This window comes from Augochlora pura, chromosome 10, assembly GCF_028453695.1.
Source record: "Augochlora pura isolate Apur16 chromosome 10, APUR_v2.2.1, whole genome shotgun sequence".
NCBI lineage: Eukaryota > Metazoa > Arthropoda > Insecta > Hymenoptera > Halictidae > Augochlora > Augochlora pura.
The window spans coordinates 6,230,454-6,258,080 of record NC_135781.1 but is presented as its reverse complement, the minus strand read 5'-3'; the positions used below and the strand labels follow the sequence as shown (position 1 = coordinate 6,258,080).

Here is a 27,627-nt window from a genome sequence, read left to right as displayed (position 1 = left end):
ACGGCGGTAATGGTATTGTACATATGTTACATATATACATACTGCATATATGTATAGTACACAAGCATGTGAGAATCTTCTCGATTGCACGAATCGAATGAAATCGAATGAAATCGAATCGAAACGAAATACATGTATGTATTACCATCGTTATAATTATTATTATAATTATTATTATGAACGTAATCTACTGTTTACGGTTAATAAATCCCATTAGTAATATTAGGTAACGAAGCTAACAAGCCCATTCAATCTTTTGGTTATCTTAGATGTTTTTGCACCTATATTTAGGGGGATTCGTTTAATTTGACAGACTTCTCGGCTTGGAGCATCTTTTTGTATACGATACGACATAGTAGATTTTCCTAAACAATGCCATATCCTTGGTTTAGTTTTCTATGTCACCATTTTGCCATAATTAATATTTTATAGCGACCATGCACTTACATAAATTTGTATATGTGGGCGATTGTGATGCCTCTTTTGGAGAAAAAATAAAACCTAACACAAAATTTGTTCAGCGCCAATTGGGACAGTGGTAAAATGCTCGAACTAATAGCCGGCAGCTGGTTAGTTGGACAACAGGTAATTTATAGTAACATCAGATGGCGTTACATTTCCAGAGAATATTTTACTACGTTGGTCAATTTGTCTAACAGTTTCAGCGTTTGGCCGCTATATGTAACAGCGCTGTACAAACACTTGAACAAAGCGCGGCTAGCTCGATATGTTGTACATTGGTCACACATGTTTAAAAAATACATGCTATTTCATGAACTAAAAAAAAAATTATTCGTAGTATATCTGTATTTCCGTGAGAATTTTGGTATTTTTGATCTTTGAATTTTAGTGCTATTGACGTAGCCTAATCGGAAGAAGGTAAAGTTTGGTGAGACGCATCGTTGCATTTCTTCTTACGTTACATAACAATCCGCGTACTTTTTGACCTATGCTGAAGAAAAACGCGTGTAACACGTTGTAAATAATGTGTGTCTATATACAATATCCATAAGTACATTGCGCGTGATTAGTTAATGTAGTCGGTGAGTTTTGGTGCATCCATTCTTCTACTTCTTCTTTTATTTTTTTTTAATTCTCGTTTACCGCTATCGCTCGCCTGCTGCTGTTCTCTGCACATGGTACGATTTCGATTAACTTGTAATAGTTTTTTCTTTCTTTTTTTTTCTAGTTTGGTACAGATCAACTACGTGGGCGACGAGATGAGAATCGGTTCTACATTAACGTGCAGTATCATTACCGGGGTCTATTAACTTGTTTGATGCACATGCGCATGCACACGTCCCTGCACATAGTGCTAATTCTTCGCTAGTACAGTTCGATGCCGGAGTCTGGAAAATAGACTGCTCGAGGCGACAACGTTTAACGTTCCATCGAACCGCCTTCTATTCGCGTTTACAGAGGCATAATACGTTTACAGATAGAAACACAAAGGAGTTCGAATAAGTTAAGAATCTACTCTAGACGGATCCGTGGAAAATTTGAAAAAACAGTCGAATATTTCTATGAGAAACAGTCATAGGTTGCAGCACAGTCCAGAGCCGGTTCAGGGGCTCGAAATCAAATGGCCGAACGTGAAGTATAAATGACAAAGTGTAGTAATATAAGGTAAAGCAGTAAGCGGCAAGCAGTGAACACAGAGAAAAAGGAAATACTGTTTCGCTCGTTCACACGGATAAAATACGTTTGTGCAAACGATGGGATGCATCTTCCTTTCGATCGGTGTCACGTAACTCGCAGTTCGATGCTAACCTGTATCACCGCTTTCAATGCAAAAGTGAAATTTTTGATGTACGATCCAAGCGAATATCTCAATGTACACGGGTTCAAGCGTTTGCGACTGAAACATTTAGCCACGAGATCGTGTCGCGTACTCGGCGGCGAATAGGAAGTTTTGAAGTCCGGCATTTTTGTTTGTCTCTCATTCGAATCTGCCTCGATCGACTACTCCTCGTGGTCGCCTCACATACAACCGCAAGCTTCGACCACCATATTGGGTAACGTTTTTTGCGTGATCGTGTTGTTCGAATCGACGTACAGCAGTTGAATTGCCGATAATTGCGTCGGCGAACAACACGGTACGATCTCGCTTTTACGGTGCATCGTGTTACCCCTTCTGGCCAACAACCTCTGGAACAGGAAACAAAAGAACCAGTTAGGGTAAGGGTTGAGATTAAGCGGGAGAACAACGGAACGAAAGAGAATGATGCTCTCACCCTGATTACGTTGTTGTACGCGGAACCGCTGGCGGTCAACGAAGCTGCGGAAGAACAAGAGCCGCGACAGAAATAGGCGTGATAACCACTCGGGTGTAGGATCCAGTCGCTCCAACCGATGTCTTCGAAATTTATGTACAATTCGTCCCTGCAGCATTCCTTCATTTCCGGCAGGCAATTCGAATTCCTCTTTGGCCTGTTCTTCTGCGGCAACGGAGACGTGTGGATCACGAGGAACGGTTTCAAAGTCAACTCGATGGACACCGGCGCGGTATCGCGGTCGATCGAACAGGTGCTACAAGCTATTTGTATCGCGTGGTTCAGTCGGAGCTCCTCTACCCATTTGTTCAGCGTGAAGCTGACGTCTGCTTTAACCCATCCCTCTGAAATATCAAATATAATAATTGAAGAGAGAGAGAGATATGATTGGTGTACACCTAATCTAAATGTATTTATTTCGTATAAATTGTAATATTTCATGCAGTTGCAAGTCTGCAATATGGCAACATAAAAATTATCTTTTACAATTCGAACGAAAAGAGGTCAGATAAAATTTGCTTCTTTTTTGTTAATAATTTAAGTGAGTTGAAAATAATACACAGACGTCTTTTAAATTTGTATAATATTCTCACTGTTTTAGACTTTAATTATCGATTTTTGTCACAAATGCCATAAAATCCACAGTCTAGCTATTAGCTTTTCTATTTATTGCAAATCGTTCATTGAATAGTATCGGCGGAACACATTATAAAATGCATGATTCCAATCGTATCGGAAACAATAGAAGAAAATACTAATAAAACGAATGCCGAGATTACTTTAAAAAATAACTAAAGAACGTGGCCGATATATCGATGAAAAGAAGATTTAATTCGTTTTTGTAAAATCAACGTTATTTTTATAGCGTAAACTATGTTTAATTTAATATAATTCACTTTGTAAAATGTTTAAAAAATTATAGCAATATCCTAACGGGTTTCCATACTTATTTAATTTTAAGTGTTCTAATAGTTTCCGAGGGGAGTGTACTTCTAAGTGGTGCAGCTGCAAGATCACGTGAACACATTTGTTAGTCGGTACCGATTTTGTATTCGGTACCGTTCTGAACGTTTTGCGCAATAAAAATGTTGCGTGTGTCGTTGCTCTGGCAAACTTCGATCCTCTCTTTCAGCGTCGCGATACGTCTGTATCGCGAGGATACTGTATTTTTTCCGATATACTGTTACCATGGTCTAAAGTCCCTGCCGAATGACAACGAATGCGGTTCAACGTAGAAGACGTTGAGTTGTTAACGTTGTTGGACTGTCCGCTTATTAAGCAATTATAAGGAAATCAGCTGGATGGACGAAAATTAAAGATTATTAAAAATAATTAAATTATTAAAATCTGCGACAGGTTTCGACAGCAAAATACTAAAGACCACAGAACTTGAATCGCATCTTCAATAACCGACTCCAATTGAACCTACCTCCGATATCGGTCTCGAAGATCGCGACCATCGTGTTCTTTTCAAAATTTCCATCCAGGTCCCAATGGTCGAGTTCGGAAAGCACGAACGTCTGATTCAGGTCATCGTTTTCGTCGTACTCCTTGTAAAACCATAACTGCGCGGAGGTCACGTCCACAAATTGCATCTCGTTCGGCAGATAAAACGTAAAGCAGGCCGCGGGGTTGAACCCAGTCAAATGGTTTGAACTGTGTCGACACTTTTTCGAGTCGGCTACACCTAGAATACATGTTTCATCGTTTCTTTACGTTCTCTCCGTAATCGGATCGAATTTTCCAATGATGCGCGCTGTCCCGAAACGTCCACGCGAGATACGAGTGCCCAATTCTCGTTATCCGTCTCCTGACCTTCGACTATACGTTTCCTAACAGCTCGGTAACCTCAACGCGGTGGTCTCGTTTCTAACATACATAGATACGATCCACTGAAATGATTTATAAACGCGAAGTATTTAAACGCTACATATTTATTATTAAATATGTAGAGCGGTTCGCGCAACTTGTACACCTCCTGCAATTTTCAAAGGAGCTCAGTATGTAAAACATTTATTTTTTCTTAGGTCATCTATAAAAAATAAATGTACTGCATACTGTATCCCTTAATCGGTGCAATGTTTGTATTAAAAACAATCGTTGTCGAATGCATACTTTGGAAGTTGCAGAACGTGCGTAAGTTGCGTGGATGACCCTGTATATAGATAGATTGTTGTTCATTGCTTATAAAATTCCGATAAAGAAAGAAAAATGTAAAAGTGTATACAGCCGAGTTCTCGGAGCAATACCGCGGCACGGAAAATGATCTAGGGAAATCTATCGCGGTCGCGTTGGCTTCTTCGAATCGGTTGCACGCACTCGCAATCTCTGCTCGGCCCGTATTCGTCGATTTATTCGCAAAGATCATGCGTTCGCCTATAAAGCTCGACGATGGACCATTCGTGCTCGAAATACACGCGTGGCATATGAAATTGTCGAGAAAAGGACTCGGATTAGAATGCGGAGACCAAGCTGAAGACTAACCTTCGTTCGGAAACACGACAATTTGATCAGTTTTTCCATAGAAACTGTCGATCGATTTTTCCGGTTCGAGAGGCGCTCCGGGTCGAAGTTCGAGCACACGACCGTTTATCAGAGGCTTCGGCAAGGTCGAGAGCGGCATCGATATCTCCGGAGGCTTGGAAAGTCGCAGTTTCTTGAGAATTTGTTGCTTGACGTATTCGACCCTGAACTCGGTCAAAATTGGATCGCTCGCGAGCGAACTAATCTTGTTGTGGGCGCATTCTACGCAATCCTCTTCCTCGAACGAAGTGCTACGCTCGGGCCCGGGCGAACCGGAAGTCCCCGACAGCGAAGAAAAACTTCGCCGAACGGTACTCAACGGGTTTTCCATTTTCGGCCAGATCGCCTCGACATGATTTTTCGTCGACCTGAACCCGCCGCCGAACGCAACCAGGAAAAGCAAAACGATCTGATGAACGGGACGCATCTTTGCGATCGATCTCGATCATCTATTTACTTTTTCCACTTCTTCTGAACCGGTGCCGGACGTTCGTACTAACCTTTCCACGCCGACTTTCTATTCTCACGATTCCACTGTGAAAAAAGTTGATCGATCGTGGAATTTGCACTGTTTTTCCATTGAGCGACGCATCGGTCTTTTCGATCTTTCACTCGGTATCTCTCTCTCTCTCTCTCTCGCGTGCTCTCTTTTCTCTCCCTTTCCGTTCCTTCCTCTGGATCTTTCTTCTACGGACGCGAATCCGTCGCGATTGGCTTCAGGTTTCGACGGAGATCAATTTCGCCTCGATGGCGTGCATTTTGACGCGTTTCCGGATGACCGGTCAACGCTGAGAACTTTCGATCGAAGCGAGGAACTTGTTCGAACGAGGAGGAGTTGTAAGACGAATCCTTCCCGCGCGCGCCACTTGTCCGGTTCGGGTGAATCGATCCCACGGATCCTTTCCGGTCTATATTCGCTCGTATGGAATCGGTCGATCGGCTTTCGTCGATCCGACCACTCAATTAACTCATCCGCGAAGACTGAGGACTCTCGGACGGGATGCTTTAGTCACGCATCGATTCTCTGCAAAGCCTGAACTTTGCTCGGCGAGCGGGGGACACCGCGGATTGGACAGAGACGAATCGCATTGATATCGCGGGAAGAAGCACGCGCCGCGAACATGTCCCTCTTCGTCGATTCCTCTTTCCGTAGATCGCCGTCGCCGCGACGTTTCGACGTTCTCCCCGTTTGCCGTCGCGACATCGGTTCCCGTCGTTCCGCTTCGTTTCGTTTCGTTTCGCTTTGCTTCCCTTCTCTTCCCGTTTTCTGGCCCCCTTTTTCCCCCCTCCTCGCGAGCCAAGGTTGCTCCACCTACCTTCTCCAATCGTCGAATTCGTTGGATGACTCTGCGACATCCGGAAGCATGCTACACCCTGCCTGCTCGTGCACGCGTGTATAGTATTCCGTGTACCACGAATCGCGTGTACACGCCGCGCGTACATGGAAACGCAAGACCGTAACGCGAAACACGCGTCCCGGCGCTGCCGTGCGCAACAATTGTTTCGCTCCGTGCGATCTATTTCAGAAAACGCTGTGTCCGATTCCGTAACGCCTCGTTGCCGCTCAAGGGGGATAGGACGTGTAATTGCAAAGTGACCGAATCTTAATGTCGCGCCGGATTGTGTCACTTTGAAGCGAACGAGAACGGGAAGGAAAAGGGGGAGAAAGTGGAAGGAGAACGAAAACGAACACGAAAACGTAAACGAAACCAAGCTCTATAATTAATTCCATAAGACATAAGAGAAACCGATAACGATGTTGCATCATAACGTGAAATTACAATGATGAAAGCGGCCTGCTCTGCGGTGATTCCGTCGCACGAAACCCTGCTAAACTTTTGCATAAGCCGCGTAATTGGCGATGCCGCATCGATTTTTGTTCTTGGCCAACCGCATGTAACCGTTCTCGCCCCATCCGTCGCCCCACCAATTTTTCAGGATCCATTCGGTTGGCGTGTACCCAACGATCAGCATGGCATGGTTCACGTTGTCCGAGCTACAGGTTTCGTCATCGTAGACTCCTTCGCTGTAATTTCGAATGGAATCGGTGGTCGTTGGTTATTTTCTTGTTGTCTTTTTAAATGGAATTTTTAAATGGAATTTTTAAATGGGATTTTTAAATGGACGAAGCTCGTGAATTTCGGGGAACGCGAGGGCGTGGACGGCAGTGTCCGTCATCGCTTCCGTGCCCTTTTCAATCGCGAACCACGAGTCCAATGACTTAGGCTCTTTGTCGTTTCAGGGTCATCGCGCGGACGATGCACCAAAGGTTATCGCGCAATTGGACCAATTTCTTCGAGTATCTGTGAAAGGGGGGGGGGCGATACGAGTTTTCGTATTCTCGTTTTTCGCGTAAACATTCGTCGACCACGAGCCGATCGCGTGTCAACAATTTTATCTGGCTGTTCGACCGTTTCCTTCCGTTTCCCACCGTACCCTTCCGTTTACTCGCCGGCCCGTGCGCTCGTTTTGTCTTCCCCACCCTTCCGCGGGGCCGGGGATGGGAGAAGCGTCCCTGGGAACCGGACATTTTCCGTAAAAAAACAAACGAATAAAGCGTTCGAGGTTTCAATGATTATAAAGCGAACGTGGGGAGGAGTGCAAGAGGGAAGTGCTAGAAGACGAAGAGCAAAGGAAAAGAGAAGAACGAGATTTACGTATAACAAACAAACATGTGTAAATGGTATCACAAGGAAGGAACTAGGTGAAGAGAAGAGGAACGGGCGTCGAAGACCAAAGGGGATTGATACGAACCAAAGAAACCGCGCAATGAAAAAAGAATGGGAAGTTCTCTTTTTGCTTTTGTTTTCTTTCTTTGGCATTTAACTTTACGTTTCTTTTTCTTTCCTTCTTTAAAAATTAAAGATTTAAGTTCACATCAACTATATTGGTTATCAGCAATGACTGTAATTAATCGTTAAACTTGGTCATAAAATGAAGTGTGTTTCAGGAAGGCAATGACTTGGGAAATTTCTTTGTTGTAGAGATTATTTTGTAAGGTATTTTTTAGTTGGAATTGTTTTCGAGTTTCTCAGTACTTCGTACTTATTAGACTAGTAATTCTCACTGTAAATAATAGAATGAGTGAACGAAATACCAGTAATTGTGATTCACCATACGGTGGAAAGGTAAAGATGTAAACTGAAAGTCATTTTAAGCCCAGTAGGCAAGGATTATATAAATAAATAATAAAGTAATCACGAAGCGATCTCGAAATGTTGGCGTGGATGTAAACCTTGGCTCGATCGTTGCGATGGATAAGGAAGCATTACTCACTGATAAAGCTGAAATGTTTTCGGACTGGCATTTATCGAAGCCGCGATCGGGCCTATGGTAGCCACGGCAGCTTCCAAAGCTTTCTCGTCGCGTGCCGGTAGCACTGCCCACGATGTGATGTTTACGACGCTCGAGTCTTCCCGGAAACGGCACGGTCCTTGCTGCGTTCGAAGAAACGAAAATCATTCCGATCCACGGTTCGCGCATATTTCGCATGAAGAAGAAAAGAAATTACAAAGGCGTATCAATGACTATTATTAACCCCTTGCGCTACGATGCCTTTCACGCTGCGTTGGTTGGCCCTTGTCCATTCTTAATATTTTCCCTAATAGGACCAAGCAATTTTCGTTTCTTCTATTGTCGTTATTTACTTTCGTTTATACACTTTGATAACAGAAGAGTCATATTTGACTTCGATTTAAAGGAGATTAATAATATTCATATTGACTAGATCTTGCATGAAATATTTGTCACGAGTCTGGCTCGATATTATAGTGCAAGGGGTTAATACAGAAAAAATAATTTTATAACAGGACTAAACGACATGAATATTTTTTAAATATTAGTAGAACTAGTCTATCAGACAATGACTTAAGTACTTTTCCTCAATTTCGCTATTGCTTGGAAAGACAAAATAAAATAAAGAAGACTCTCGTTTTTAACTTTTTTAACCGAGCTCAGAACAAAATTAACGTTAAAATATGAGAATTCTTTATATTCTTTTGTCATTCCAAGCAATAGCAAAATTTAAAAAAAAAGCACTGCAGTAATTGTTTAATAAGGTCTAGATAAATCGTTTAGTCCACCTTTAAAGGGGTTATTTTTTTTTTTAAACTGAACATTATAGAAGTTATTGTAATTGCGATCGTAATCGAACCGTTTCGCACGGTTATCGATCGTTATTATCGTTAGGTGAACGCGGGAAACATACTCGTCCTTTGTAGGGATAGTTAGCTCGAGCCATCAATCCTTTCGCTTTCTCGAGGTACCTGAGCGTGTTTCTCAGGGAACCACCGGAGCAACCCAAATTGCCGGTGGATGAGCTGCAGTCGACCAATTGTTGCACGCTGAGTGGTAACAGCATGCCGGTTTGTTTAAAAATTTGCCCCTGGATGCTGCCGGCTACCGAATAGGCGTAACAGCTGCCGCAGCTCTGCTGGTTTTCCGGGGGCGTTTGAAAACCGGCTTCGCGCCAATCGAGTCGCGGCTGGACGCGTCCGTGGTCGTGCAACACGGCACCGACCACCGGCTCGCTCGAAACGCGCCGTTTACGACTCGGTATCAGTTTCACCTAGAACCAAACGGCGAATCGCGCGGTGAGTCGCGCACGGTGCCCAGTCGGCGAACACGGCGCAAACATTTTCGCCGGTCGACGAACCATGTCTCGGACGTATTGCCTGGTCCCGAGGTCCGCGATGTGATTGTCGCGTAGCGTGTAGCTGTGATGGCCCGCAGCCGCCATCATGTTGTGCTTGTAAATCGTCACCAAGTTTTTCTCCCAATCGATTCTTCTCGCGGCCTCCGTGTTGTCAGAGTAGGTCTTGTTGTACCGCATCTAGGGTCGAGGGAACCATGAGTCACGAATCATGGATCTCGTTGAGATGTGTTTCTGCGTACCTTGTATGCGTTCCAGTATTCGTCCAGCTTCTCCGATATTTCCGGCGGGAAGCGGTTCCGTCCGTTCTCGAACGCTCGTGTGCCGCGGAGGCGCAGCAACGTTGCCGACAAGAGAATCGCGAGAATCGGTTCGACGCGAACTCGTAGATTCATCGCCGGCTCGTTTATCGTCCCGATGCTCGACCAACGAACCGTGTCGATTGAAATCCATCGTGCCTCCTGCACTGGTTTCGTTCCCGATCAAACCCCATTGTCAGCATGTTATTCCCATTCGATGTTTCGTTCCTTCCATTTTTCTGTTTGATGTTTTGCATTTCCCGTGTAAGCAGCCGTGTGGCAACAAATAATTGCTTGCGTCCGAACCTTGCGTCATATTTTCGGCAGATATTTTGTATGCTGGTGGAATAACACGCACCAACACGACCGTGCCCGTTACACGATTCGTGATTGTACTACGGTCGGCGGGTATTTATGAAAACGGGTTTGTCCAATCGTAAATGGGTTGGTTGCATAATCGCGGCGGCGCGGACAGGCGCGGACCGGCGCAGACCGACGCGAACCGACGCGACGTGCCGGTGGAATCGGTCGCTGTCGCTATCGTTTACACGAAATTTCTCGGAACGAACGGTAATTCCGGTGATTGGTAGGAGAAGATGCAACCGAGCTGCCGGGCTGAACGGAGTAAATCGCGGGGCTGGAAGAAGAGCGAAAGAGAAAGAGTGAGAAAGGGGAATAGGGGAGACGTGAAAGCGAAGAATTTGATCGCGGAACGCAATCGCGTCGAAAGATTCCCGCGTTGTCCGTCAGATGGCTGTAGACGCAAGGAATCGTGCGATCGCGGTAACGGTTCGGCGACGCGGCTTCCGAGGCTCTGCGCCGCGGCCTTTCGATTCCAGATCGACGGGAAATTGTCGGTTTATGGGCGCTCTCTTTCGACGAGGACATGTTTCCGTTGGCCGTGCTCGGTTGAAACATACGGTGCCAGTACCAGTACGAATTTTCCCATCGGTCGACAAACCGCGCGCGTACGTTGCTCGGGAGAGCGTACGATACTCGCCTGTCCGCTTTCTCTCGTATGTCGTCAATGGCACGGGATGGGGGTAATAGTCAGAAAATCGCAGATGCACGTTCGCGCGAACCGCGATCTTCTCGTCTTCCGTTTTCCGTCTTCCGTCGCCCGTCGTCGCCATCGGCGGTCGTTGTTTTCGGTCGTTCGTTTTGTTTGTCGGTCGGTCGGTCGGTCGGTCGTCGGCCGTTTGGTACCCAAGGATCGGCGGGCATCGGACATCGAGCGTCGAGCATCGAGCATCGAGGATCGAGGATCGAAGATCGAGCATCGAGCATCGAGCGACGTAGCGACGTCGGGCATATCGTTCGGTCGTGGTTCTACATATTCCCGTACGCCCCGAGCCCCTCGGTTAGCATGTTAGCAGTTCTCGCGCAGCTCTCGAGTTCCGCGTCTGCCGTCTGCCGTCGCCTCTCGCTCCGATTATCGCTTGACACGCGCGAGTCGAGACTTTTGCCAGTGGGGAGGCGCCACGCTGGAAAGCAAACCTCGACGACAACGACGTTCTCCTCGCGATCGTGATCGTGACTCCGATTTCGATTCCCGATTTGAAACGCGGTCCCCGGTTCCGCGCACCGGTTTCCCTTTATACCTACCGCCGTCCCTATCCATTTGTTCCTTTAGCCCGATCCGGTTCCCGGATCGCCGGTCCCGATCTCAAACGGTTCTCTTCAAAAATTAAACGCGGTTGATCGGTCCACGGCCAGTGGCGTCGCAACGTTGCGCTGCGCGCCACTCGTTCCGCGGCACTACTGCGACCCCACGATCTCGAGAATGGAGGAATCCGGAATCGATATGGGATTCGATCTCGCCGCAATCACGGCCGACTTGGAGTATCGAGAAGCTGATCCGTCCGGGCGGCGATGCGAGCAGAAATGCACCGGGCTTGGCTTCGACCGACTGTCGCAACTCCAAGGAAATGAATGTAACGCCGACAACGGCTGGGAAGAGACCTTATCATTTTTGCCAACGCCGATGCAAGATATCATGTATTACGAATTAAAGAGTAGGACGCCCAACACTGACAGGTATGTTCCGCGCATTCACGATCGTTCTCGAACGTTCGGTCGGCTTATTAACTCGTACGTAACTACTTGTCGTCGATGCTGTCTGTATGGAATTCATGCTCTTTGGCTATAGATAGCGCGCGCGCGAATGCTTTCGCTCTTGGCTGTCGGCTGTCGGCTGTTGGTGTGTTTGCTCTTCGCTCCTTTCCCTCTTCGCTCTCCGCTCTTCGTCGGGCGCGTGGCGACGCGCTGTCGCGTCGATTCGCCGACTCGCCGAATCGCTCTTCGGCTGGGCTCGTTTTCCACGTCTCCGCTCGGCACGACTAGATATGATACGAAACGATTCGGTCGGGCTCGGTTGTATTCGCGGCTCGGGTCCAGCTGCCGCGGCACGCTATAACCTCGGCTGTTCGCCATCGCGACGAACGCGACGAGCCGAAGCGCGCTACGTAGATTAGGTTAGGTAGAACTAGCAGCAGCAGCAGACTCGTCGTGGCCATGCAGCATCCGTGTCGGATAGTTTCTGGTCGGGATGGTTTCAATAGGATTCGGATCGCCTGGCCAAATGACGGCGGGACGCGCGTAAACGCGAACGTGTACCAGCATGCGAGCAACGGATAGCACGGATTAGCGAGCTACAGATGGAGAATTTGGCGCGGATACGCGGATGCGCGAATGCACGGCTGCCGATGGCGCTCGTACTCGTACACGCAATTTAAAAGAGTTTGAGGGTGGGAACAAACGCGAGTAACTAAACGAATCCACGTTTAGAATTACGAGCGTCGGTCTCTCACGATGCCGACGGCGTCGTCGTTGACAACGTCTTTGACAGCGAACGAGCGCAAATGCTGATTTTAGTAACGTCGCGACGTCTCGGTTCGTTCGGTCGCGAAACAGTTTCGCCTCCCACGGGGGAGACATGCAACGGGTATCGCCCGACACCGTGCGACAGATCGTCGAATTCGAAGATCTAGTGTCGCGATTGAATCGAATAAACGACGTCGGCCGACCTTTGACCGGCACCGCGTACGCTTTCGAGACGAGAATTGGAACAACAACGAGGGCGACGACGACGCAGACTACTATATCTACCGCCTCGGCAATATCAACCTTCGCGAAGCCGTTGCCGAGTTGGTGGCGTGGCTCGTGCTCGCGTGTCCCGCGGGCCGCCGCATCGGTGTCCAGTTCGAAATCGAAATCGAAATTGAAAGTGAAAGTGGGCGCACGATTCGACTCGGAGCCGGAAACAGAAACCGAGACGGAGTTAGATACGGATCCGGGAACGAGAACGGCAACGGCAACGGGAACGGACTCGGGCGTACACTCGTTACCGAAACGATATTTGGAGTCCGGGCAAGCAGCTCGAACCTTGCCCGACAGCTTGTCGGTGGCGACGGCGACGACGGCGACTACGTCGTCGATGCCTCCGTCGACGCGCGCGTTCTCGCCGTTCGCGTCGATCCCGTACCCGCTCTGCAACGATCGGTCGACGACGGGCTCGTTGCCGTTCGCGTTTCCGAGCAGCGACGACTGCAACCGCAACGGAAACACGCGGGCAGAGTGCTCGGGCTGCGGGGACTTGCCGCGAATCGCAGGATCCACTGGTTGCTCGACCGTCGTCGCTTCGGACCATCGTCGAGACCAGGAGGACCAACGGGAACGACGTGAACGTCGAGAGGAACAACGCGTGCGCGTGCACATCGGTATCGACGAAGATCTACGCATGATTCTCGAGATGGATCCGTCGATCGTCGACGGTACGGAGACGGCCGCGACGTCAACGACGAGCACAACGGGGACGGCTACGGCTACGGCAACGTCCTCGTTGCCCGGCAATCTTCGGTCCGCAAACATAGCGTTTGCGCGGCCGCTGCGCGTCACTCGTCCGCAAGGCTGGTACAGATCTGTTCAAACGGTTCGACATTCCGACTACCTTTCGCGCCCCTCTCCCTCTATTTCTGTTCTCGCGCTATACATACACGCATCTTGACTTTTGCGTCTTCGTTTCCTCGACCCTCGTGGTTCCCGTCGCGCCACACGTCCTCCCCATATCCACCCCATACGGTTCTCCACGCTGCCCTCGTCCCGTAATTTTGTGTCCGATCGCTCGAGCGCGACTGTCCGAGTCGAACTTTTCGCGAGACTATACGACACCGGATCGTCACGACGGAAATTCGTCTGCCCGGCTCGCGTCTCTTTATCGGCGCGTTCGCGTTCCTCTCGATCGTAAACACTGCGTCTAAATATAAAGAGCGGGTCCTTGAATCTTGCGTGGGAAACTCCGTCGCCGACTTCGCCAAACCGCTCGCGCCTGTTCACAGTTTTCCCTTTTTCCTCGACGTATGTTCGCTTTTTCGACGTTCCGAGCGTTTCGCGCAAAAGCCAGGCCTCCGCGTAATTCACTCGCCGGGTAACAGCCACCGCCGCCGAATGTACGCCGTACTTTCGTTCGTTTGCAATCCGGGTGTACCGGTCCGCTCTGACTTTTTAACAAGCATTAGCAACGCGTCATCGTCGCCGTGGACGTCACCGTTATCGCGTCCGCGGCCGCCGCCTTCGGCACCAGCCCGCCGCCGTCACCGATGATTTCCAATGGGCGCGCTCTCGAATTCGTGAAAGCGAGGGAACAAAACGTGCTCCGAAACCGTCGACCCAATTGTCGCGACGCTTAGAGACTTTTAGACGGGAACGCTTCTAGTGAACGATGTCGGTCATTTTTTTTGTAACGACGCCGCCGACGAATGTCTTTCGGTAAACTTAATCCTGATTCGGTTTGACACACGGGGAACGGTTTTGAGGCCGATCCGCCGATAACGAGGATTCAAGGTTGTCGGTAAGAACGGAAGGGAAACGAGGCGGAACGAAACGAAACGGAACAGCGACGGGGGGGGGGGGGGGGGGGGGGGGGGGGGGAGAGAAAATTTTGCGATTAAACAATCCGACAAAAAGGAAGAAGCGACGAGGCTCGAGAGCAGGAGAACGGTTGCGGACGTAAGAGAAACGGAACAATATATGTATGTAGGACAACTGGTTTAGCTTTTCGTCGAAGATGGTTGCGTAAGACGGCACTGCGCGAAAGAAACGACGAGACGCGACGAGCTCTGACAATGAGACGGCTCGAGATAAGCGGGAACGCTTCGACTCCCGCTCGTTCAGTAGGATAGAACCATGGAACGGAACGTCGCAAAAGCGGGAGAGAGAGACGGGCGATGGGAATTAAAAAACGCGAATGGTCGATGAAACGAAAAATTGCGTCGAGAGGAGGGAAGGGAAATTGATGGAGACGGAGAAAGAAAGGAAGGAAACGGGAAAATCATCGCGGCAACGAGAGACCGAGAACTCCAAGCCCGTTCCAAATTGCGCAATACCTCTATTTTCGTTTTCTTATAGCCACCGCGCTTGGCTTTGTTCCCAAATTGGGAATACCTTTTAGACAAGTCTATCGCGACGGTCTCTTGATACAGCTCGAATAATCGATCGATCGCGAACAACAACGATTTCCTTATTGCAGCGATCTTTTTTTTTCAGCTTCTTGTAATGCGACGCAGCTGCTTCGGCTGCGTGGAAAATAATCGAGTGTACGCATTCGAATGTTTCTAGGCTGTTTCTACTCTAGTCTCTAACTCGCCCGAACGATCGGCGCAGCGGAAAAAACATTTCCGAGTTACGACATCGAATTACGATCATGCGCGGAGCAATCCCGCTGCGAATTTCCGCGTATACCGATGCCGCCGTTGCCGCCTTTAGCTGCCGGTATATCGGTAGGCGTATACCCTATTTTTAATATGCCGAGAGCGCACGAGCCTAAGAGCGTTCCGATGTAACCGCAGCTATGGGTCCATCCGACTTGTTTCGCCTCGCGTTAATTCGTTGGTAAACTTTGCCCCGCCCCCTCCCCCCGTCCGCGTCCCCTTTCCTATCTAATTGTAAGCATTCGCGCGCTCTCGTGCACGGGGGAAAAATCGGGACCGAGGATCTCTGCTCGGCTCGCGCTTGTACGCAGATCGTACGGCGTCCGATGGCGGGAACGCCGGCTGCGCGTAGCATCCCGCAAAACTTCGAACCTTTTTCGATGGTTTCAGTCCACCGACGTTCAAGACTGCGACGCCCACCTCGCGCACGCAATTGAAGCTCCAGCTGATGCGAGAGCAGCAGCAGGAACAAGAAAGGCGGGAGGCAGAATTTCGTCAGAGCTTGCAGCAGCAGAGGCCGGCAGCTGCTCCTCCCAGACCCGTACCCCCCGCGTCCCTTTCAACCATCGGGGTGGACGTGCCGCCGCAAGTCTTGCAAGTACGTCTCTCTTTCTTTCATTCTATGTCCCCCGTCTCTGTCTCACTCTCTGCCCGTCCCCGTCTCTCCCACTGTCCGTCTTTCCATCTTCTTGTCCCGTCTCCTCCGCACTTGCTTCCCTCTATGACGAAAGCATGCGCGCCGTTACAATATTTCGGTACACACACGCACGCGCTACACAAGGATGGAGTATTAGCGATACACACATACCGATTATGCCAAAGAGTAATCTACGAAGATACGCGTTACGAGATAACCACACAGTTACGGAGGCACATCCGAACGCTTATTTTACGTATCGTCGTCGCGTTCCGCCGATAACGGTCGCGTCAGATCGCGGTTACGCTTGCGCGTGCGCGTGCGCGCCCGCGAGCCCGAGCTGTTTAGGACTGTGTGGAACGTCGAGAAGAATATTTCGCCGATCGTTTCTCGTGTCGATCGACGATTCCAAAGGCATTTAATTTTAAAGCCATCCGAAAAGCGGTCGGCGAAACCCTCGCACACAAACGACGGTACACGTTCGTCTCGCGCGAGTACAACGGTACGTCTCGAGACGAGATAGAGACGATACGAAAAGCTGGGATAAAACCGGAACGTTTCTGTTTACAGGTGCGCACACTGTTGGAGAACCCGACGCGTTATCATGTCGTTCAGAAGCAAAAGAATCAAGTTAGACAGTATCTGCACGAATCGTTTCGCGGCGGTGCCGTCGATTGCGCCGAAACCGAAAGCATCCTTGGAAAAAACTCGGTCGAGACTGTATCCACGTCCGGGCCACTGCTTGTCCAGAGCGCACCGCCCGGGCCGGCAGTGCATCATTCTAAACCGCAGCATCCTCATCTGGCGTCGTATCCACACCCGCAGCCGCAACTGCAACAGCAGCAGGATCAGCAACAGCACCAACAACAGCATCAGCAACACCATCAGCACCAGCAGCATCAACAGCAGCTGCAACAACAACAACAACAACAGCAGCAACAGACACAGCAATCACAACCGCACCCACACCCGCACCAACACACACACGCGGCCGCGGTACTGTCGCATGGCAATTCGGTTACGGCCAGCCCGGATCCTACATCCGGCGGCATGTCACCGGGTCTTTCCAGTGTCGCCACTAGCAATTCCGAGGTAAGGCAAATCGTCCGCGAGATTTTGCGTTTTATCGAGGCCACGTTTCCCCGCTCGTTTTCCCTTTGCTCTTTACGCGGTTGCTAGACGCGCGGGAGCGGCCGTGGAACGAGTCGAGCGAACGGAACGCGATCCTAGCGATTCTAACGAACCGAGCGATCCAAGCGATATAGGCGACAGAGAGAATATCCGCGGGGGGTGTTCCGATGTACAGTAAAGTCTTTCAAATCATCCCTCAGCTTGTAAACGAGGACAAACAATTTTTGGCCGCTATAAAACAATCGGCCTTCCTTCAAAATTCTCCATTATTTGTTTACAAGTTACGAAACAATTTAAAAGAATTTACTGTCAGCGACCACGGAAACTCGCGCGCTATCTACATCAAGAGGCTTTGCGAGACCGATCGTTCCCGACAAAACGAACCGAACAGTTCGCAATTTACAATTCGACGGATAATAGTCTGGCAAATATCCGGACGGCTATTGTAGTTTACGGTCGGATCGTCGGTGCACGCGTCCCCCATATCGCGATCGCATTGTACAACCCGGTTAACCGACTCGGAGAAATCAACTCCGTAATCGCAGTCGAATACCCGAATACATGTTTACATAGCTTGCGTCGAGCGTCGCGCGCGAGGCCAGAATTTCTAATGTGGACGGAGGTGAAAGAGAAATTGATCGGTCGAACTTGGGGAGGGAAATTTCGAGAGGACGCGGTACGTGGCAAGAAATATGTAAGCCGTAAGCGGTAAACGACGGAGTGACGACGAGAGGAGACGGAAAATCCGAGATTCCTGTACGGAGAATTCGTTCGAAGCGTTCTCGCCGATCGATTACCGGCCGCGTTACGCAAATATTGGACACGCTTGGCGGATAGAACGCCGTCGCGAATAGAATGGAGAGAAAATGAATCGACGATTCGGTGATTCGGGAGCGCGTCGAGCCGCGACGACGGTGAACGACGAGCCCGTGGCTGTGACACGACGCGACGACGCGACTTCGATGGATAAGCATAAACAGAATGTGCGCTTGACGCTCGATGCGTGACGCTAGACGCGAGAGAAGCGAGACGCGGGACGGGGATCCCAGTGACGTTTAGTGGTTGCCGTATAGCGGGCTAGGGTAAGGGTAACGGGTAGCGGGTGGAGGCGGGTCGACGAGAGACGATAGCGGAAAGCGGGCGTGGGGCATCCAGCTCGTGGCGCGTGGCGCGTGGCCCGCTCCGAGTATTCGAGCAGTAGCGACCAATACCGAAACGTGCCGATCGACGCTCAAACTTCTAATTTACGCGCCCCGGAATTTTACCGGGACGGTTATCACCGGTACGGTTATCACGGTGTGGTTGCAGACGACACAATAGCTCGGTGTTGCCGGTGTCCTCGGTGTTCGCGGTGTTCTGGGAATTCGAACGCGGCTGTCTCCCGCGTTTCTCGTGTTTCCTCGTTTCTCGCTCGTTTTTTCCGACGACCACGACGAACACCTGTGGCGTGGCGTGCGCGCGCGCGCGCTCTCGCACCATTCGAACCGGGTCCCAGTGGGGTTCGAGCTGGTTTATGAATCGTGCAAACAGTGAAACAAACGACTGCGAACGGTGACAGCACGACCAATACGAAATCATGGGCGATCGGTCGTTCTGGGCAGAGTCGCGACCTGTCCGGACGAGGAAAACATAGTGTCCGACGAAATGGAGCAGCAGAAGACTGTAACGGAATTTTCGCAGTGAGATGTCGGCTTATCGCTTCCGTCTTGCGACGATAACGGCTCTGTATCGAGAAACGGATCGATCTGAAACAGTTGCGTGACGCAGTTATCGCCGAATTCGCGACAGATCAGAGACGAAGACTCGTGCGGTTTATCGAACACAGTATTCGATTGTGATTGAACGATTTTGCCGCGGCATTATTTTTCGTGCGACCGGCGTCGATCCGTTTCTTACTCGTGCTTGCTTCGTACAAGACTTCTCGACCGTTTAGCGCGTTCTCCCTCCACGCTCCACGCCCCGAGGAGATCGGTAGATACGATATTGGGTAACCGCAACCTTGAGGTGCTTAATCGTAGGTAGCCGAGTCCGCGACTCGGCAGCGGTACGAGAAGAAATCGCAAGGTTGTCGCTATCCAGCGTCGTCGCATCGACGATTCGTTTGGCTGGAAAAAATGCGCTTGTTACTCGCACGAGCGTCGACGTCGCCGCGCCGTTGCGATTCCCGTTCTTCATTTCTGTTCCCGTATTCCTGTCTCGCTTCCGTCCGCGGCCGCGTTTCAGCGCATCCACGTTTCCACGTTTCGAGCCGTGCTCGCGGCCGTGGCCGTGCCCGCGTCCTCGCCATTATCCCGAGATACACCCTGGTCCATCGGCGGAGGTCGTTGCCGTTGACATTATCGTTGCCGTTGACGTTATCGTCGTCGTCGTCGTCGTCGTCGTTGTCGTAGCGGGACAGCGATCGATTTCTCGATCGTGATATGATCGCTTTCGATAATCCCGCAAGCTTATTCGGGGCTCCGGTCGCTACGATCGAATCGATCGTTTGGATCGCTTTTCCGGTACTGGTATCGGGTCCTCGAAAATTGCATTTTCGGCGCGCCGTTCGTCGCGATCCGCGTATTGGTCGAGAAGAAGCACATTCGAGTGGGGAAAGTCGATGATCGACGAAACGGTCGATGGTCCGTTGACCTTTGGTGCCAGTGGAAGTCGTCGAGGGAGAAAAGGAAGACGTACTGTGAAGCTCGTTCCTTAGGGTGGAATCCTTCGCGGTTAGAACCGGAGCATTCGACCGCACGGTCCGTCGACGGACGTTGAATTCGCATCCGAAGGAACTGTTCGATTCGCGCACATCGAGCACGCCCACGCCCGTCGCAAGCGGCGTTGCTTGATCTCGGACGCGACCACGACCGCGACCGCGACCACGACCGTTTCAATTCTCTTCTCCTTTCCGTCCACTTTGGTGCTGACGTCGCCGCCCCGATAAGATGCCAGTATTCAATATAATAACTCGAAGGTGTAAGGTGAGTCTGAACTTGTTTGTTCACGGAATCATGATCGATGGTTCACCCCCCGCGGTCGCCGACCGCTACCGGCAAACGCGTTACATACCGTCAACGGTCCAGTATCACTACCGTTTCACCTTCCGTCAAACATCCCGTATCGCTCGGTATTATCGTTACTGTCCTTATCATTCTGTTATCGTCGTTGCTATCGACTGCCGTGGATTTGAAGCGAGCGATTCGAAAGCGAATAAAGACGCCGTGTACGTTTGTTGACGTAAATATGTCGAAACTATTCGGGCAGCTAACCGCATCCGATACCGATCGGCAAAGATATCATAGTAGAATTTGTTCTATCACATCTTCGAACAATGTTTCGTACGTGCAACTCGACTATCAGTCGGTTGATTAGGAAAAGGAAAGAGACAGATAAAGAGAGAGAGAGAGAGAGAGAGAGACGGAGAACGTTTCGCGAGATAACAGATAAGAAGCTAGATTCTTTAAGTGGTGGCGCTTCTCTATGGAAAACGTGAAGGATGAATTTCTCCTTGATACAATGCGATTTGACGCAAGCGGTTTGACGTCATTCCGCAGAAATGATTTTGCAGCGAACGTCCCTCGCAGGTGCAAACTCGGTGACGAAAGCAGTGGAAAGTAAACGCGACGACACGAGCAACGAAAAGCGTTGCGTGTCGATAAGCTGTACGACTTGTTCGTACGCGCATCGTTCCGAGCGTCGACGGTTCTGCCGTTGCACGGGTTACATGGTTACATTTCACGGGTCGCGTCTAACGCGACCGACGCCATAGAGACCCGGCAGACGCGTTATCAACGCGATGTCGTCGGCTAATCAGAAATATTCTTGCTGGATATTATAACGGCCGCGTTTCACCGTACGACCGCACGACCGCTCCACCTCCACGCTGTGAGTCAATATACCGTCTCGTTACGACTCGTCGTATCTCGTCGCGTCTCGACGCGTCTCGCCGCGTCTGCACTGTGTACCGGACTCGATAACGAACAAACTCGAGTCCGCGTTTGCACGTTCTCATTTACGTTGATCCCGAACAGTAAATTCCACCCCGCTTACAATCGCGGTCAGGTTACGCAAATCCTTCTCCGGCCTTTTCCGTTTCCCATCCACGAACGTACCGACCCGAATTATTCAGAACACCTGATAATTCGCGATCGTTGGGATAACTGAATCGAGATACGATCTTTTCCACGATTTTCTGACGGAAGTGCGTGCACAGATAACTTAATTAGTATTATCAACGATGCTCTCTATTTGTAAAACTCGATAATTTGGTCTCGGTGCGACGATAACGAACACTAATTCGATTATTTATTTGGCGTTCACTGCGAGTTTATGCCTTTCTCTCGCTTCGCTTCTTTCACGATTCCCTCTTACCGATCTCTCGGTCTTTCGGTACACGCGATCCCTTCCCACCTGCTGGCCCGGTTTTCGTGCTCCTGTACCGCCTGTTGTCTTCGTTATGGTTTTGCATCGACATATTCTTCCATGGACGAGCGTCAGTTATTATTGTTACGTAATGTTTACGTAACACACACGTACGCAACTGAACAGCCATAACCGCTGTATTCATAGTTTGCGCGCACCGATCGTGCTCTGTATTTCCCCGCGTGGGTCTGTTCGGTTCCTCATCCTCCGATATACTCTTCTTTTCCGTTTTACCTCTCCTTCGCGCAGTCTTTTTTTCTCTCTCTCTGTCTCTCTCTCTCTCTCTCGCTCTCTTTTTCCATGACGTTGTCTCTCGTTCGCGTGTCCTCGCTATCCGTTTCCCTTGTTTCGTAACAAATTCTCGGTTCGGCAAGGAAAAACGTAATGGAACGGTCCATCGGAGAGCGTTCGCCACGATGAATTGCCAGGATTTAAACCGGGAATATATTGTAATTGATCGCTGGCCAAAATCGAACAACGATACAGGGCCTATTGCGAATCCACTTCGTAGCCATATAGCCATAGCCACGCCTCGATGTCCATACCGTTCGTTGCGTTCTAGGTAAATTTTGTTACGCGAAGCTGCTCGAACTAGGGCAGATGTCCCAATTATCGTCTCCTGAAATTAAAACTGTATATTATAAATCAGTGATCTATTTTTTTTTATTATGTTTACATATCGACATATTAGATTCATGGTCGATTTATGAATAAAACTTTTCTTTTCCTGTACGTTTTTAATCCGGAGCCACGATAATTGGGACATCTACTCTATACCGTAGAATCGAAAATAGCAGTGCACAGTTTCTCGTCTGGTCATTGTTCGAACAATTAATTCAACGTGGCGTTTTATCGACGCGATTACAGACGGAGGATCTTCTCGACGATATTCTGTCGTTCGAGGGCGGATCGTTGGGCGACAGTTTAAAGGACGGCCAACCAGGAAGCTTATCAAGCATACCGGAGCTACAAATCAAACCGGAGCCATTGTTGCTCACCGAAGCGGAAATCCATGCGCTCGCGAAGGATCGACAAAAGAAAGACAATCATAATATGAGTAAGTGACGCGTTACGTATCTGTTTTAGAATTTCTACGGTGATCGAAGGATCGTATAATTCAGAGACTTGGTTTTTTCGGTTCGCAGTTGAGAGGCGACGACGCTTCAACATCAACGACAGAATCAAAGAGCTCGGTACACTTCTGCCGAAAACCAACGACCCGTAAGCAATAGAATTGTCCGTATGCTGTATCCGGTACGGAAGAACCCCCGTAATAATTGCAACCGTTCCCCGGTGTCGTTCGTTTTTAGATATTACGAAATCGTGCGCGACGTCAGGCCGAATAAAGGCACGATCCTGAAGTCGTCGGTCGAATACATAAAACTATTGAAAAACGAAGTGACGAGAATGAAACAGCACGAGCTCAGGCACAAGCAGCTGGAGCATCAGAACCGCCGGCTGCTCCTGAGAGTGCAGGAACTGGAGCTTCAGGCGAAGGCGCACGGATTACCGGTTTCCGACTTCAACTGGGCCTCGACTTCCAGCAGCATGCTGAACGCCTTCTCTCGGAGCAAGCTCGAGCATCGCAAGGTACGCTCGACGTTCACCGTTCACCGATCGCCGCGCGGCGACCAAACCGAGTTTCAATTTTTCAAGGTTGCGCCGGACAACGGTGATCGTTTCGCGATCCTTGATCCGAATAACCGTTTGCATCGCTGCCGCTTCTAGTTTCATAACCGCTCTATCTGCTCCGACGAACCTACCAAATCATTTGCTTGTTTGTCCTCGCGGCTTCTCGAATCTACCTAAATGCCGCATTTACTGTTGTGTGCTGCGTGGATGGCATTTCAACGAGTACATTCCTGTCCTCGCCCCTTTATATCCTTTAAATGGTTAAAATTTCCATAATAACCAAAGCAGCATTGTCGACGCTACAAAATATTTATATCAATAGAAACATCCACATCTCCACGATATCTATATTATTCTATCTATATCCACATACATGTTCAAAATACTTACTTTCCTCTTAATTTTCGTCGTGAAACTTTTCGCAACGAGGAGACCAATTCGAAACTAGTACCACTCCATTGACGTCATCGTCGTGTCGGTATTGCTGTTGCCGCAGGCTCTCTTGCTTTGTCTCCTAACATATTTCTTTCTTGCCGGTTACCACTCACGATTCTTTTTCTCGCTGTCCTTCCCCGTTCGGCTTTCTATTCTCGATGGTCCCTGCAAGGATCGCTGAAGATCAACTGCTGCGGATCGTAATGCGTTTTAATAGTTTCGCTGCATCGATGTCTGTTCGGAACCAGCCTATAGCCTGTGGCATATGAGATCCGACTTACTCGTAAACTTTAATTTAAAAAGAAAAAAAAAAACGTAGATTGCATTTGCACTAAGGAAAAAGTTATTTTAATTTAGCACAGGAATTCCTCATTTCCATAAATTTTGACACTATACTTTTACCTGTTGTTTTTCAATTGAGTTTGCGATAACTCGAATAAATTGACATCATTTATTCGACAGATTCCGGATCTCGTCGCGGAAGAGGCTCCGAGTTTGAGCATGTCGCAGCTCGAAGACCTGATGGAGGACGACGTGAGCGGCCCGATTCACAGCGGCGATCCGATGTTGTCCTCGCCGCTTCTCGCTCCTCTGAGTCCGCCAGCTTCAGGATGCCAACACGGTCTGCCGGACGAAGATACCCTCGGTAGTTTGGCCTCGACCACGCCGAATTCTTCCTCCGACATGGACATCGTTGCGTAGCGAAACGGGAAAAGGGAAAAGCGAAAGGCGGAAAGCGAAAAACAAAATGCGAAAAGCAATAAGCAATTAAGTAATAAGCAATAAGCAAAAAGCGAAATGCGACAAGAGACAAACGACAACCGCGCTCGCCCGGCGGCATCGTATCGTTCGTAACTCGTAATTTGCTTCCTCGAACGCAAAAATCAGCTCGTATTTTACAGACCGGTTGTCACGAAATCATCTCACCATTGACACTGTTACCATGAACGTTACTATGAACTTCTCTCTCTCTCTCTCTATCTATCCCTCTCTCTCACACACACTATTGTTCTTTTCTTTCCTCGTCTCATCTTTCTTCTCCTTCACTTTTTTTTTTTGATTTCGTCCTACTCCTTTTAACTTTCTAACGGCTGGCCGTTATGTACAAGATATTAAGAAAACGAGTACCAATCTCTCGACCGTTTATAGCCCTAATCGACGACCCTGATACCTAAGGTGATTATTCTTAAATTTGACCCATCTGTGTAAACCCGGCGGGGAAACGCGGTTTCTTCCATCTCCGAGCGTCGCACGACTTGTCCGTCAATCTCTAGGATCGTTTCCGCGATCAGAAATTACTCGCAGACCTCGCGCAACGCCAACAACGAAATCTTCTGGCACGAGTACTCGCGCGGGACGCGAGTTTGTCGAGGGAAAGAGCAAACGCGTGTCTATTGGACCAAACGCTGTTTCGTATCATTTCGTCGAGAATACTCGTAAAACTACTTCACTTTGGAAACATGTTGTTTGCTAGCAACTATTTCGACGAATAGAAGAAAACGGTGATATATGCATATCTTCATGTTACGTATCGAATCGTTTTGACCGAGAACACGAGTCTCGTCGCTGAGAAACCTGTACGCGTACACGTACATTTCTCGAATCTGTATCAGCGTTCGTTCGCACGTTGTCGCCATACGGTTTCGTAGTTTTCTTGTCCTTCTTCGATCGGTTCGGTACTCTCGCTTTCCTTTCCCGAGACATTCAAAAGAGAGACCGAAACGTATGCTGTCGCGACCGGGATCGAGAATATCGACAAGCGTTCGTTTCTTCATTTCCGTTTCTTTTCGGACGAGTCGCGGATCAACCGCGCACTCGTGTATTCCGAATCTCGTGAAACGCGTGCCACGAAGTCCTGAGGTGTTTAGGGGATTCGAATGTATGTATTTGTAATTGCGCGCAACAGCAGTTGGAAACGATGAAAACCAACCGGCGTCGCGAGAAACAAGAAAGCGATAGGAAACGCGTAAACGTTAGTAAAGGAGAGGCATTCCAACAAGGAACAAATGTATTCGCGGATGGCATAGCGAGTGCCTGCGTTCAAACTGTACGCGCGAGCACGCGCATGTAGACGTAAGTAGCCGTAAGTAGCCGTAAGTAGACGTGTACAAGTGTACAAGCGTACAATCATACTTACATGTACGAGAACATTACGGAATATGTTTCGAAAAGTATTTTATGTCGGGTTCGGTGGTCAACTCGCTTCACTCTCCGAGTTTTCGTTTCGTGTGTCCCGACTCGATTTCTTCGTCTCTTTCAAATGTTTCCCGACGATGGTGCACGGTTCGAAGTTTCTTTTGAAAAGAGAGGAAATCGTTTCGCGACCCTGATCTCCGTGCGCACGTTACCACCGATTTCCTCGTCTAACCGTGCGGTTGCAACTAGCAACTCGCAATCTGCAACTTGCAACGTGCAATTTGCAACTGTAATCGACACGACTTACCTCGTTCATGCGTGTAATTTGTTCATTGTTATCCGCGTAACCCGGTCGAATGTCCTGTAACTCGGCCGGCCGGTACCGCGAGAAACTACAAAGTATATAAAGACACGTTACAGAAAGACAGTACCGTCTTCTCGTATTTTTATCTATGTTCCCGAGAACGTCTCGGGCTCGTTGTTTGCTTTCTTTCCGTACTCGTCAAAAGTCGTAGACCTTGGAATTTCGAATAATGGAACATCTGCAAGTAGAATAAGATCGATAGTGTATCTTTACGAATGTGCTCATGGCGCATTATGCAGGAGTCAGCGCGCAATGTAATAGAACAATGATAACTCCGCAACAAGTGAACACTGTCAGCCATTCGATCGAACCACTTTTCATTGTACGGAAAAGTGATCTTGCTGCCGATCGGTAAACATCGATCTCGCAACGCTGACTTCCGACTTCTGACTTCTCTTCGTCGCATCAGGTAAGTGATTTTGTCTCTCACTCTTGTAATCATAACGGGCGCGTCGCAACGCATCGTATTCTTCAGCGTAGCCATCGTCAACGCGTGTCCCACGTGTCTCGTTTCACTCCAAATTCGTACCCGCCAAAACGATTCTCGGGAATTGCAGATTGAGCTATACATTTAACTATGCCTTGTCTTTTGTTTCATCTTTGATAATGTCGTTGAATGGTGCACTGAACTGGTTCCGCGAACTCTCGATCTGCTCGCGATCCGCCGCAGTCTGTCCATAGTCTCGTGCCCTGGATTCTCCTGAAGTTCTGACGTCGCCGCGACGACGCCGGAGCCTCGTGCGATTCGGCGCAACGAAGCTCAATGCTGTGTATGGTGTGTGTGTGTGTAGTGCGATAAGTAGACTGCGGATTTTTATGCAAGAAAAATTGTCCTCACTAATTCCATGAAGTGGAAATTAAATAACAAGTTATTTCTTTAATAGCGTTAATAAATTAAAGATAATACGCTGACATCTTTAAGTCTTTTTAATTATTTTGTCAATATAAATTTCAAAATTTTGGCAGAAATGCATAAAATCCGCAACTTAGTACGCACGATGATGCAAGAGACGTTACCTAGGTGTTGTACTCTACTGGACGACGCGTCACTGGGCGCGTACTTTATACTTTTACTATTTCGATGCACTGTAGGTTTCCAGTGCGCGCAGGTCGGCTATCCGCAAAAATACAAGCACATTTTGTCGCGTCCTCAGTGTTGAAAGTCGCAAGCATCGACAACTTCTTATACTGTCCGAATACGACCGTGCCAAGGTTTTCTCAATGATCCTACACCAGGACACTGATCATAGATAACAGGAGATGCATGGGTAGCCAAGTGGATTTCGCATCGGTATTCACCGCTCGGAAGTTTTCTAGCTCGAGCACAGTGCATGATCGATAACGCGTCGCGCGACAAATCGATCTCGGATTTATAAAAGTGAACAATGGAGAACGCGAACAACGTTCAGGAAAGATTAGGTAGAAAGCGAGGAA

General features: G+C 49.0%; 3 protein-coding genes and 1 long non-coding RNA gene across 6 annotated transcripts; 2 read left to right on the top strand and 2 right to left on the bottom strand.

Annotated features, from left to right (window-relative positions):
* The first annotated feature begins 75 nt into the window (after nt 1-75).
* LOC144475762 (uncharacterized) lies at nt 76-1,330 on the top strand. 2 transcript variants are annotated; one of them, XR_013494923.1, is made up of 3 exons: nt 76-134; nt 433-585; nt 1,190-1,330. It is a non-coding gene; the product is annotated as an uncharacterized LOC144475762 (long non-coding RNA). The 2 variants fall into 2 exon arrangements; XR_013494924.1 differs by lacking the exon at nt 1,190-1,330 and adding an exon at nt 660-998.
* On the bottom strand, nt 973-5,912 carry Daw (activin beta chain dawdle). Its single transcript, XM_078191995.1, has 4 exons — nt 4,758-5,912; nt 3,703-3,960; nt 2,235-2,617; nt 973-2,148 (listed from the first exon to the last, which is right to left on the bottom strand). Exons 1-4 carry the CDS (start codon nt 5,221-5,223, stop codon nt 1,981-1,983), a joined length of 1,275 nt encoding a protein of 424 aa, XP_078048121.1. The 5' UTR covers nt 5,224-5,912; the 3' UTR covers nt 973-1,980.
* Nucleotides 5,913-6,518: 606 nt separating this feature from the next.
* On the bottom strand, nt 6,519-14,626 carry Ctsl4 (Cathepsin L4). The gene is made up of 6 exons (XM_078191439.1): nt 13,742-14,626; nt 9,690-10,052; nt 9,451-9,627; nt 9,004-9,363; nt 8,073-8,233; nt 6,519-6,822 (listed from the first exon to the last, which is right to left on the bottom strand). Exons 2-6 carry the CDS (start codon nt 9,840-9,842, stop codon nt 6,627-6,629), a joined length of 1,047 nt encoding a protein of 348 aa, XP_078047565.1. The 5' UTR covers nt 9,843-10,052; nt 13,742-14,626; the 3' UTR covers nt 6,519-6,626.
* Nucleotides 10,616-27,040, top strand: Mitf (transcription factor Mitf). Of its 2 annotated transcripts, none has more exons than XM_078191437.1 (7): nt 10,616-11,783; nt 15,845-16,052; nt 16,662-17,183; nt 22,494-22,683; nt 22,772-22,847; nt 22,937-23,216; nt 24,156-27,019. In XM_078191437.1, the coding sequence occupies exons 1-7, from the start codon at nt 11,530-11,532 to the stop codon at nt 24,393-24,395; spliced, it is 1,770 nt and encodes a 589-aa protein (XP_078047563.1). In that variant the 5' UTR covers nt 10,616-11,529; the 3' UTR covers nt 24,396-27,019. The 2 variants fall into 2 exon arrangements, with proteins under 2 accessions (XP_078047563.1, XP_078047562.1); XM_078191436.1 differs by lacking the exon at nt 10,616-11,783 and adding an exon at nt 11,954-13,658 and having other exon boundaries at nt 24,156-27,040.
* The last annotated feature ends 587 nt before the right edge of the window (nt 27,041-27,627 follow it).